The sequence below is a fragment of the Cherax quadricarinatus genome, chromosome 33 (assembly GCF_038502225.1).
Source record: "Cherax quadricarinatus isolate ZL_2023a chromosome 33, ASM3850222v1, whole genome shotgun sequence".
Classification (NCBI taxonomy): domain Eukaryota; kingdom Metazoa; phylum Arthropoda; class Malacostraca; order Decapoda; family Parastacidae; genus Cherax; species Cherax quadricarinatus.
The window spans coordinates 33,218,541-33,231,142 of record NC_091324.1 but is presented as its reverse complement, the minus strand read 5'-3'; the positions used below and the strand labels follow the sequence as shown (position 1 = coordinate 33,231,142).

At 39.0% G+C, this 12,602-nt stretch overlaps 1 protein-coding gene across 1 annotated transcript in view; it reads left to right on the top strand.

The window, feature by feature from the left end:
* Naglu (N-acetyl-alpha-glucosaminidase) overlaps nt 1–12,602 on the top strand; it is a 443,026-nt gene that overhangs the window by 219,935 nt on the left and 210,489 nt on the right. The window contains exon 9 of the mRNA XM_070091031.1: nt 8,315–8,460. Coding sequence (XP_069947132.1) covers nt 8,315–8,460 — 146 coding nt within the window. The remainder of the gene's footprint in view (nt 1–8,314; nt 8,461–12,602) is intronic.

The window sequence follows — 12,602 nt, the reverse complement described above, 5'->3', positions numbered from 1 at the left end:
CAGCACATTTATTAGAGAAAACGTTCCACCAATAGTGGCTTCTTCAGTCCTAATAGGAGTGTAGTGGAAGGAGTCAGTCGGTAAGCAGAGTGGATAGTAGTAGTAGCAGTAGTGGTAGTAGTGGTAGTAGTGGTAGTAGTAGTAATAGTAGTAGTGGTAGTAATAGTAGTAGTGGTAGTAGTAGTAATAGTAGTAGTGGTAGTAGTAGTAGTAGTAATAGTAGTAGTAGTAGTAGTAGTGGTAGTAATAGTAGTTGTGGAAAACAATTTCCCAATATTATGCTGTGTAAATAAACCTGATTAAAAGTGTATTTTTAAAAGAAGTATATTATCGAAAATGGGAAATCCTGTGCCTGCGCAGAAGACACTCGCCATTGTTGTTTTTGAATTTGGATTAGAAACGTTGGTATAATGTGAAGAATTTTCGTGCTCTAGAGGTAAAATTGGGCTGACACCTCTCAAATAGGAGGCGAAATTGTTGGATGTGCATTCCTGCATAACTTGAGATATCAGACGACTGGACAAGACAGTTCCAGGAACCTCAGATAAGATATATGGGTTTGTGTTATAATTCTGGCCAGTATTATTTTCATAAATTTAGTTAGTGAGGTTTTCTGAGTATGATGCACCTTAATCTCCAGTCAAATTGGTGAGTGATATTAAGATATTCTCTTTCTGTTATGTAAATGTGTGTATATATAATCTCTTATTAAATTTAATATACAGTCCTCAAATTTATATATTTACCAGCATTCCTGGTGATGTATATTTCATTTGTAATTAATAGGTCCAGAGCAACTTGTGGATATGACAGTGGTAGGTATCGAAGGGGGATATTTTTTGCGACCTAGGTGTCCCAAATTCCTACTTGTCTAACTGATAAATAATAATTATCTTTGTTCATTTACTGTTATGTACATAATGATACATTAAGATAAATGTAATTTTCCACATTTAATTTGCCTGTTTGTCCTTCTTGAACCGGAGGTAATTAGTGAAGTCATTAATTAGTTAATTACTTAATAATTATATGTGAAATGACAGAAGGAAGTGGATGTTAAGTTCACAAATTTACTTAATGTTTAGTGGATTATAATTATTACAATATTAATTTGATAAGCCAAGTGTAGCTGATTATATTAATGTGTATAATATTAATTTTGCTATGCCAAATTCTGGCAAGGATTTATTAATTTGTATAATATTAATTTTGATGAGTCATGTCTGGCTAAAGGTTTGTATTAATGTACATTTAAAATTTATATAATTTTCTTACATATGTAATTACTAAGCTCAAGTGTGGTTAACATTATTAATGTGTATTTAAAATTTATATTGCAATTTTCTTACATGTAATTGCTAAGCTCAAGTAGCTGGTATTTATTCAAAGGTAAGTTGTATCAGTGTTGTAAGTTGTAATCAGTGTTATTAATTAAGTTGAATTTAATACATTGCATCATGGCTGAAAATGAGGAAATTAATATAGAAGAAAAACATATGGAATATAGAGCCAAAAAAGCATCACTACAGGCCAGAAAAGGTCCTGTAACCAAGGCATATAATAAATGTTTGGAATTAATGAATCAAGAAACTGTGAATACTGATGATTTAAAATTGTATTTAGATGCTTTAGGGAATAGATATGATTCATACAAATTATATTACAACAAATATGAAGGAGATTTGCTAGTAAACTGTGTAGATGAGACTGAAGTAGATCTCATGATTAATCAGTATTATGAATTAGAGGAAAAGATTCTTGTGAAAGTCAGGCTTTGAATAAATTAAAATGTGTAAACCAGGCAGTTGGTCAGTCTGCTCCAGCAAATAATATGTCTTTGCCAAAACTCCCAGAATTATGTTTACCTGTATTTAATCCTGGAGAAAATTGGGAGGAATTTTTGTCAATTTTTAAAGCAGCTGTGCATGACAGGAGTGACCTAGCCTGGTAACTAAATTATTTTACCCAAAGGACAGGTAAGAGGAGATGCTCACATACTCATACAAGCCTTTCCCAATGTAGATGATTCTTACAAGGAAGCAGTTGACTTGTTGAAAGTCACTTATGGTAATACAGAACAAAGTAGGTTGGATCTAGTGAATATTATTGTTAATTTAAAATCTCCAGATCACACTTACAAAGGTTTACAGCAGTTTAGAGTTAAACTGGAGACCACTCTCAAAACTTTAAGTAATAAATATAATCTGAAGGAATCAGACTGGTTATTGAGTGCCATTGTACAGAATAAACTAAGCTATAAAACACTTGAATTGCTCTCGAACAAATATCACAAGGGTTATTTTGGTCTGGAGGAAATAAGACTAGGTCTACAAGAATTCATTGTGCAGTTGCAGACCAGCCAACCAACTCATTTTAAAGATGAAACACATAATAACTCTGAGGTATCTGTCAAGTTTCACGAAGGTAAAAATTATTAAAATGTTAATAATCAAAATTCATTTCCTAAAAATAGTTGCATAGGTGCATATCAAGTAGCAAGAATCAGAAATAGTGATTCTCCACAAGGTAAGAAGAATAAGTACCCTCATAAGAGTAGCCCAGCTAATAAGAAACCAGTCAAAGAAAAGAGAGATTGTCTTTTCTGCAAGGGTACTCATTTTTCTAAGAATTGCAATGCATACAATTCATGGAATGATAAACTTGAAAGATTGGAGGAACTTGAAAGATGTATCAGGTGTTTAGATAATCACAATGTAAAGGATTGTCATGCCAAATTAAACTACTGTTATCAATGTCACAAAGGAAGACACCATATAGTCATGTGTAAGGGTCTATTTGATAATGCTGATAATAATGATAATGTTGACAATCCTGACATAACAGTAGCTACTGTAAAAATTGCTGATAATGTTAATAATGATGGTTTTGCTGAAGTAGCCTTACCTGTGTTACAGGTAAAAATTGATGATAAAAGGCATAAATCAAAAAATGTAACTGCAATATTGGACCAGGAATCCCAGCGTATTTTCATAAAACGCAAATGTCTTGATGGTATGAAAGTACAGATGGGAGATCCCACAACTTTAAAATTATCTGGTTTTCTCTCAGATAAAAAGGCTCAATTGTATGACACTGTTTATGTAACTGTCAGGTTGGCAATGAGAAAAAACGTGTTAATGCAGTAATTGTAGATAGACTTATAGAAAAAAATATCTACAGTGAGACTTAGTAAAGCTGCAGAAAGACTTTCACATAATGTAAATTTAGCACCTTCTGGTGTAAGTGATGATTCTGTAGGCCCAATAAATATTTTGATAGGTAGTGACTATTATGCCTCCTTTGTAAAGGGTATGGTAAAGAAATGTGGTGTCACCCTTTTGAAGACTGCAGGAGGCCATGTAATGTATGGTAGGATTCCTCGTAATAATAATTCATGACTAGAGGAAACTACAAATACCGTAACTGTGTGTCTTACTCATGAAGTCGTGCCCCAGTATAATTCTTCCATAGAGGACGGTGTTGAGCCAGTGCATAAATTGTGGGAATTAAACAGCATTGGAATAAATGTAAATGAAGAAAGTCCAGACGATTCTTTCACTCATGAGCAATACCTGAGAGATGTAAAATTTGAATCTGGACAATAATGGGTACGACTTCCGTGGAGACTGAACCATCCAGAATTGCCCACTAATTACAGAATGGCATATGGACAATTAAAGGCTCAGCTCTGCAAACTGAGTAAGACACCAGAATTGTTAACTGCCTATAATGATATAATTGCTGAGCAGTTAATTAATAAATTTTTAGAAGAGGTACCTCCTGAGCAAGCCAAAATTTAGGGTCAATATTTGCCACATCACGGAGTGAAGAAGGATTCTAAGACCACTCCTCTGAGAATTGTGTTTAATTGTAGTGCCAGGAGTAACAAAAATGTACCTAGTTTAAATGACTGTTTGATGACAGGTCCGTCGTTGACGGAAAAATTAGGAGATATCTTATTAAATTTCAGATTGAAGCCTTTACGGCTGACATAAGTAAAGCTTTCCTAAGAGTGGGTTTACAAGAGGCTGACCGGGATTGTACCCGCTTCTTATGGCCTGAGAAACCTAGTGACCTACTTAGCCCTCTGAAAACCTTTTGCTTTAGGAGCGTATTATTTGGTGCTACATCCAGTCCATTCCTACTTCAAGCGACGATAAATGAGCACCTTAAACGTATGGGAAGTCCATTGAGTAAAGTAATGAGCAAACAATTTTATGTGGACAATTTCCTGGGTGTGACGTCAACTGAAGAGGAACTGTTAATAAAATAATGCAAAGTGCAAATATGCCTCTGAGGGAATGGAATAGTAATTCGTCCAAATTAAAGGACAAAATAAGTAAAGATTGCCCTGGAGATGAAGTGCCAAAATGTAATAATGTATTGGGTTTAACTTGGGATACTGAGAGAGATTTGTTAATGTTAAAACCTAATAATTACAGTATGCCCAATAAATTAACTAAGAAAGTCTTGCTTGCTGAAGTTTCCAAATGTTTTGGACCACTAGGTTTAGTGTCACCCCTTAATATAAGAGGGAAATTATTAATACAGGAAGCATGGAAACTTAAATGTGCTTGGGATAAAATTCTACCTGAGGAATTCATTAACAGGTGGGATGAATTAGTTGGTGAGTATGAAAACATTCCAGTGTTGGAGTTCCAACGCCAGGTGGCCAATCCAAATGGGAAAAATGTACTCCACATTTTTTGTAATGCTTCAAAATTGGCATATGGAGCAGTTGCTTATCTTCAATGTAATAGTGTTATTTCTCTTGTTATGTCTAAGACTAAAGTGTCTCCAGTTAAATCACGTACCTTACCTCAGTTGGAATTAACAGCCATTTATGTAGGTGTCAAATTAGCTAATTATATAAGAAATAAGTTGCAGGAGATAAATATTAGCGACACTGTAATTTGGTCTGATAATGAGGTATCCTTACAATGGATTCGTAATGGAAACAGTAAAATTGTGTACGTACAAAACAGAGTCGCTGAAATTAATCAGATGCAAGAGAAGTATAATAGTTTGGGTCAGCATATGTTAACATTTAATCATATACCTGGTGAGGAGAATCCAGCTGATTTCTTGTCTCAAGGTTTATCTTATGCTAAATTTGCAAATGCTGTATCATGGTTTAAAGGACCGAGCTGGTTGGTAAATAATGCTAATTGGCCTGTACAAAAGGCGTACATTACTCCTGTAGAAATTACTGTGATCAGGGCCAGATTAAGAAAGTCTCTGGGCCCTAGGCTATTCAGATAGGCGGGGCCCCTTTGAGTTACGGGTAAGCGAAGCGACCCCTTCCAGCTTGGGGGTGGGAGTGGGGGGGGTCGGTGTGAGCCTGTTTAAGGTCTAATTAAATACATTCTGGCTATTTAGATTAAATTTAATAGGGAAAGTACATCAAGACAACCAAAACCATTTACCAACAGCCATTATAACTATCTTGTTAAATCATGCATTTTAAAGAGAATAAACTCAAGACAGCATAGTATTACTAGATTAGGCTATTAAAGTAGTGACATCATGTACCTATTATATTCAGCATAACCACTACAGCACTATTATTCCCTTTATAAATCACTGACCATTATTGCTATCATTGCATCATGCATAAGACTATCAAATCATATAAACTCAAGAAAGTAAAGAATTGTTTATATTCACAGGCACTTCTTAAATAAACTTTTTTCTGGATTTCATATTGGCAAAATCATCATTTATATTCTGAAAATCAATATTTCTTGTTAGATCAGACTCAATGGTCAACAAGGCTAGGTTACACAATTTGTCTTGGCTCATTGTTGAACGGAGCTGGTTTTTCACTCTTTTCAAAACAGAAAATGAACGTTCTCCTTCACAGTTAGTAGCTGGAAGTGTTAGGTAAAGGCGATACACTATGTCAACATTAGGGAAGGTTTCTGAGATACCTGCATTTCTTAAATGTTTCAAAGCAGCTGAGGGCGCACATTTTTCAGGTGGAGCTTTAATCTGATTCATATACCCAGAAAAATGAACTATTTCTTCAACAAATGTGTCCTGAACATCTGCTGAAAGGTGTTGTTGCAACTTTAATGCAGCTTCTCTCAATTCTGCATCTGGCATAGTAGTAATTTTGAACAGAAATCCAAACTTGTCATTGAGATTCTGGTAGATTTCTTTTCTTTTCACTAATTCTGTAATCAGTGAATCCAGAATGACGAAGTATGTAGCTGTCTTACATTTCTGTCTTGGTAGCAACACAATTTCATTGTCTGGCTCTTCAAAATTGCGTTTCCTCTTCCTTGACCACTGATGATCAGCCCGGTAACTGTAGTCTTTCACCAGCAGTTTAGCTTTCTCTTCAAACATTTCAAAAGCTTCATCCCTTAACATTTAGAGGCGAAAACAAACATTTATCCATACACATCAATATCTATCAACAACACTTCAGTTAATTTGTCACAGTACAAGTCTAGATAACGTGTAATTACTACAGAAAATTGGAGAGGAATCTCCCATACTCAGCCATTAGCGGGAAAACACAGCTGTTCTGATGTAAACAAAGGCGTGTTGAGTGTTGCCATCTATGGTTAGGTTTATTTATTTTTATTTTATTTTATTTCATTATTTATTTTTGTTTTGATTAATTTTTAAAAATCAATTTTACTCTCCAAACACTTGAACTTTTTAGGTAGGGACCCCTTTGCACTTGCACCATGTGCGCAGTCTTGGATGAGCCCCTGAACCCCTTGGACCGCGGGGCCCCCAAATGCGCGGGGCCCTAGGCAAATGCCTAGTTTGCCTATGCGGTAATCCGGCCCTGACTGTGACCACCGCTCCAATAGTTTGTCCTTCCTTAGCCATTGATATAAATAGGTATTCTTCTTTACCTAAACTAATCAATGTAACTAAGTTGGTGTTTAAATTTCTAAACAAGATGAATATCTCATATAAGTTTTGACATCCTCTTGAATATTGGATAAAGAGGGTACAGGAGGAAATCTATGGAAATGAGATTAAATTGATGATGGAAATAAAAATTGTGAAAGGTTCCATAATAAAGAAATTGGGGCTGTATTTAGAGAACAATGTAATTAGGTGCAGAGGTAGGTTACAAAATTCTGAATTGGGTGATTATGCTAAACACCTATCTTACTTCCCAAAACTCATCATCTAACAAATTTAATTGTTTTAAATGCCCATAAAAATGTAATGCATGGTGGGGTACAAGATACCTTAAATTGTATTAGGGAAACTTTCTGGATTCCACAAGGACGGCAAAGTGTAAAAAGGGTGATTAAATCTTGTGTAATATGTCGCCGTGTGGATGCCAGATCCTATATGTACCCAGGTCCTCCACCATTGCCAAATCAGCAATTTGAGTCATTTAGCATCGACCTCCGCCTGGCTGCAGTGTGGAAAATAATTTCCCAATATTATGCTGTGTAAATAAACCTGATTAAAAGTGTATTTTTAAAAGAAGTATATTATCGAAAATGGGAAACCCTGTGCCTGCGCAGAAGACACTCGCCATTGTTGTTTTTGAATTTGGATTAGAAACGTTGGTATAATGTGAAGAATTTTTCGTGCTCTAGAGGTAAAATTGGGTTGACACCTCTCAAATAGGAGGCAAAATTGTTGGATGTGCATTCCTGCATAACTTGAGATATCAGACGACTGGACAAGACAGCTCCAGGAACCTCAGATAAGCTATATAGATTTGTGTTATAATTCTGGCCAGTATTATTTTCATAAATTTAGTTAGTGAGGTTTTCTGAATATGATACACCTTAATCTCCAGTCAAATTGATGAGTGATATTAAGATATTCTTTTTCTGTTATGTAAATGTGTGTATATATAATCCCTTTTTAAATTTAATATACAGTCCACAAATTTATATATTTACCAGCATTCCTGGTGATGTATATTTCATTTGTAATTAATAGGTCCAGAGCAACTTGTGGATATGACAGTGGTAGGTATCGAAGGACATTTTTTGCGGCTTAGGTGTCCCAAATTCCTACTTGTCTAACTGATAAATAATAATTATCTTTGTTCATTTACTCTTATGTACATAATGATACATTCAGATAAATGTAATTTTCCACAGTAGTAGTAGTAGTAGTAGAAGTAGTAGTAGTAGTAGTAGTAATAGTAGTAGTAGTAGTAATAGTAGTAGTAGTAGTAGTAGTAGTAGTAGTAGTAGTAGTAGTAGTAGTAGTAGTAGTACTCTGTATTTGTCCAGCCAACGCTGACTCCCTCACTCTGAAGTCTTCGTATTTGTCCAGAGTACAAAACAGCTCCAGCATTGTCCGGTTATTATCGTTGCAGGTTACCTCTGAGTTTGGAAGTGATCATATCTACAACTGTGACACTTTTAACGAAATGACCCCAGCATCCAGTGACCCAGAATACTTGAGGAGCGTCGGTGTTGCTGTATATAGTGCCATATCCAAAGCTGACCCCGACGCTATATGGTAAGTGGCTTACATTGTTCTACAAACATACTGATTTTAAAACCGACTTTCGATATATTTTTTCTGGACTGTATTACCTTCATCTGTACAGTTTGAACTCTCTTCTTCATTTATACCCACTTCCAAACTTCATCACCAGCGTCTGCAGCAGCGTCTTGGAATTTCTGTCATAGATAAAAGACATATCTGACAACCCCAACTAAGGAGGCATCACCCTACCATTCACTTTTACAACCCCATCAAGCAGAAATTATACAGCTATTGTGGTATTTCCCTTGAAAGTTTCTCTTCTTCTATCAACTGTCTCTTTCCTCATTATATTCATACACTAACCTATCAGAAAATATTTTAACTGAATTTTTATTAATAATAAATATTTAATATTTTGTTATAAATACATTAATTATAGATTCAAATATATGCAGCACCAAGCCACACACACACACACACACACACACACACACACACACACGTGCTCACACACACACACACGCGCGCACACACATACACACTCGGGGCCAGGAGCTGGGTCTCGACCCCGAAACCACAACTAGGTGAGTACACACAGCTGATCCTTGGAATTTGACTGCCTCCCCCACAGACCTCTTACCTTTCCCTCCCTCGCGTTTCTCTCTCTCATAGCCTTCTTCCCTCCTTTCTCCCTCTCTCTCTCTTTCTCTCCCTCTCCCTCTCCCTCTCTTTCTCCCTCTCTCTACGCTTTCTCTCCCCCCTCACATTTCTCTCCCTCCCCCTTGGTCTTATCCCTCACCCCCATACTCTCTCCTCTCTCTCCCTCTTTCTACCCTTTCTCTCTCCTCTCTCTCCCTCTTTCTACCCTCTCTCTCTCTCCCCAACACCCTCTCCCTCCTCTAGCCTTCTGTCTGTGGTAATAAAAAGTAAAAAAAAAAAAAAAAAATGGGTGGCCTTAGAGGACGGAAACCCAGAGATCTGGTGGACGAACCAGGGAGGAAAGACTGGGAGCTAGAGCTCCAAAAAAGGGAGGAAGAGTGGGGAAGGAAGATAGTAGAGCTTGGTAAGAAAATGGAGGAGCGGATAGCTGAAGAGTGCAGGAAGTGGGAAGTACAGGTCTTAGCAGCAGAAGCTAGGATACAGTGCTTAGAAGAGAAACTGCGAAGCCTGAAACAGATTAGAGAGACAAATGACAATTCAGGTGTGACATCAGGAAATCCAAAGTCAGGCGCAGACAAGGGGATGGTAAGCAACAACGGAGACATGCCGAACATGAAGGCCCTATCAGACCCACGTGGGGCCAGGGAAAAGACGACGAGCACACTAAGATCAAACGACAGGTCCGAAGACAATGAAGGTATGCTATATGCAGAGATTCTAACAGCCAACTGCAGTAGCAAGGGACAGCTGGTCAGGAAAGACAGTCCACTGAGAATAGAAGTTTCAGATATGACAGGGACTGAAGGCAAGAACATGTCAATGGAAGGAAATAAAATGCCTCAGAGGACGCAGATGGAGACTCAGTGGGAGGAGGAAAGGGCGTGGTCAGTTTTTGTGTACGGGCTCCATGAAGCCAAGGGGGCCAACTTTGAAGAAATAAAACAGGAGGAGAAAAAAATGATTGAAGGCATCATGAAAACAATAGGGGAGGGCAATATGACCCAGGTGACAAATTTTCAGAGAATTGGGTGGTTTGCGAGTGGAAGGATACGGCCTGTCAGAGTAACTTTCAAGGAAGAATCAGTTCGAACCAGGATTCTGCAAGAGAAAGCAAGACTGAGGGACAAAGAGGGGTACCAGAGAGTATACCTCGACCGCGACAGAACACAAGAAGAAAGGACTACACTGAAAGAGAGGGTACAGAGATGCAAGGAGGAACGAGAAGCAATGAAAATGAGCAGGACCCAGACACAGGAGGAAGGGCAAACACACCCCACAGAATCTCCCACCAAAAGACCCCACCCGCGACATTCCCAACGCAACTGAGCAACCTATACTACAACCCACTCACTGTTCCCTCTGCCACCAATCCCCATATCACAAACCTCACCCCAACAGCTGTCCCTTATGGGCATTCTGACCCCACCCCCATCAACACAAACCCCACCTACACCACAGCCCCATATAGGCCCCCACCAAGGCTCTTGCTCCCCCAACCCCAATATTCTTGCATGACCACAACGATAGAAAAGAAACTAAAGATTTGGTACACAAACGCGGATGGAATAATGAATAAACATGAGGAGTGGAATGAAAGAATCAGTGAAAAATCCCCAGACATCATAGCAGTCACAGAAACAAAACTCGCTGAGACAATAACAGACACAATCTTCCCAACAGGATATCAGATCCTGAGGAAAGATAGAAGGAGTAGAGGGGGAGGAGGGGTTGCACTGCTCATAAAACACCGATGGGGATTTGAGGAAATGGAAGGCATGGACATGATTGGAGAAAGAGACTACATTGTAGGTACAATTCAGTCCGGAGAACATAAAGTAGTCATTGGAGTGATGTATAACCCACCACAGAACTGCAGGAGGCCAAGAGAGGAGTACGAAGAAAACAACAGGGTGATGGTGGACACACTGGCTGAGGTGGCAAGAAGAGCTCACTCGAGCAGAGCAAAGTTACTGGTAATGGGCGATTTCAACCACAGGGAGATCGACTGGGAAAACCTGGAGCCACATGGGGGTCCCGAAACATGGAGAGCCAAGATGATGGATGTGGTACTTGAAAACCTCATGCATCAACATGTCAGGGACACAACCAGAGAGAGAGGGGAAGATGAGCCAGCAAGACTGGATCTTGTGTTCACCCTGAGCAGTTCAGACATTGAGGACATCACTTATGAGAGGCCCCTTGGAGCTAGCGATCATGTGGTTCTGAGTTTTGACTATATAGTAGAGTTACAAGTGGAGAAGGTAACAGGAACTGAAGGGGACAGGCCAAACTATAAAAGGGGGGACTACACAGGTATGAGAAACTTCCTGCAGGAGGTTCAGTGGGACAGAGAAATGGTAGGAAAATCAGTAAACGAGATGATGGAATATGTGGCAACAAAGTGCAAGGAGGCAGAGGAAAGTTTTGTTCCCAAGGGAAACGGAAATAATAGGAAGACCAAAACGAGTCCTTGGTTTACCCGAAGGTGTAGGGAGGCAAAAACTAAGTGCAACAGAGAATGGAAAAGGTACAGGAGGCATAGGACCCAGGAAAACAAGGAGATTAGTAGAAGAGCCAGAAACGAGTATGCACAGATAAGGAGGGAGGCCCAGCGACAGTATGAAAACGACATAGCATCGAAAGTCAAATCTGACCCGAAACTGCTGTATAGCCACATTAGGAGGAAGACAACAGTCAAGGACCAGGTGATAAGGCTGAGGAAAGAAGGTGGAGAACTCACAAGAAACGATCAAGAGGTATGTGAGGAGCTCAACACGAGATTTAAGGAAGTATTTACAGTAGAGACAGGAAGGACTCTGGGGGGACAGACCAGATGGGGACACCAGCAAGGAATACACCAACAAGTGTTGGACGACATACATACAGATGAGGAGGAGGTGAAGAAACTGCTAAGGGACATCGATACCTCAAAGGCAATGGGACCAGACAACATCTCCCCGTGGATCCTTAGAGAGGGAGCAGATATGTTGTGCATGCCACTTACCACAATCTTCAACACATCCCTGGAAACTGGGCAACTACCTGAGGTATGGAAGACGGCAAATGTAGTTCCCATTTTTAAAAAAAGAGACAGAAAAGAGGCACTAAACTATAGACCTGTGTCATTGACGTGTATAGTATGCAAAATTATGGAGAAGATTATCAGGAGGAGAGTGGTGGAGCACCTGGAACGGAACAGGAGTATAAATGCCAACCAGCACGGATTCACGGAAGGCAAATCCTGTGTCACAAACCTTCTGGAGTTTTATGATAAAATAACAGAAGTAAGACAAGAGAGAGAGGGGTGGGTTGATTGCATCTTCTTGGACTGCAAGAAGGCCTTTGACACAGTTCCTCACAAGTGATTAGTGCAGAAGCTAGAGCATCAGGCGCATATAACAGGAAGGGCACTGCAATGGATCAGAGAATACCTGACAGGGAGGCAACAACGAGTCATGGTACGTAATGATGTATCACAGTGGGCACCTGTGACGAGCGGGGTCCCACAGGGG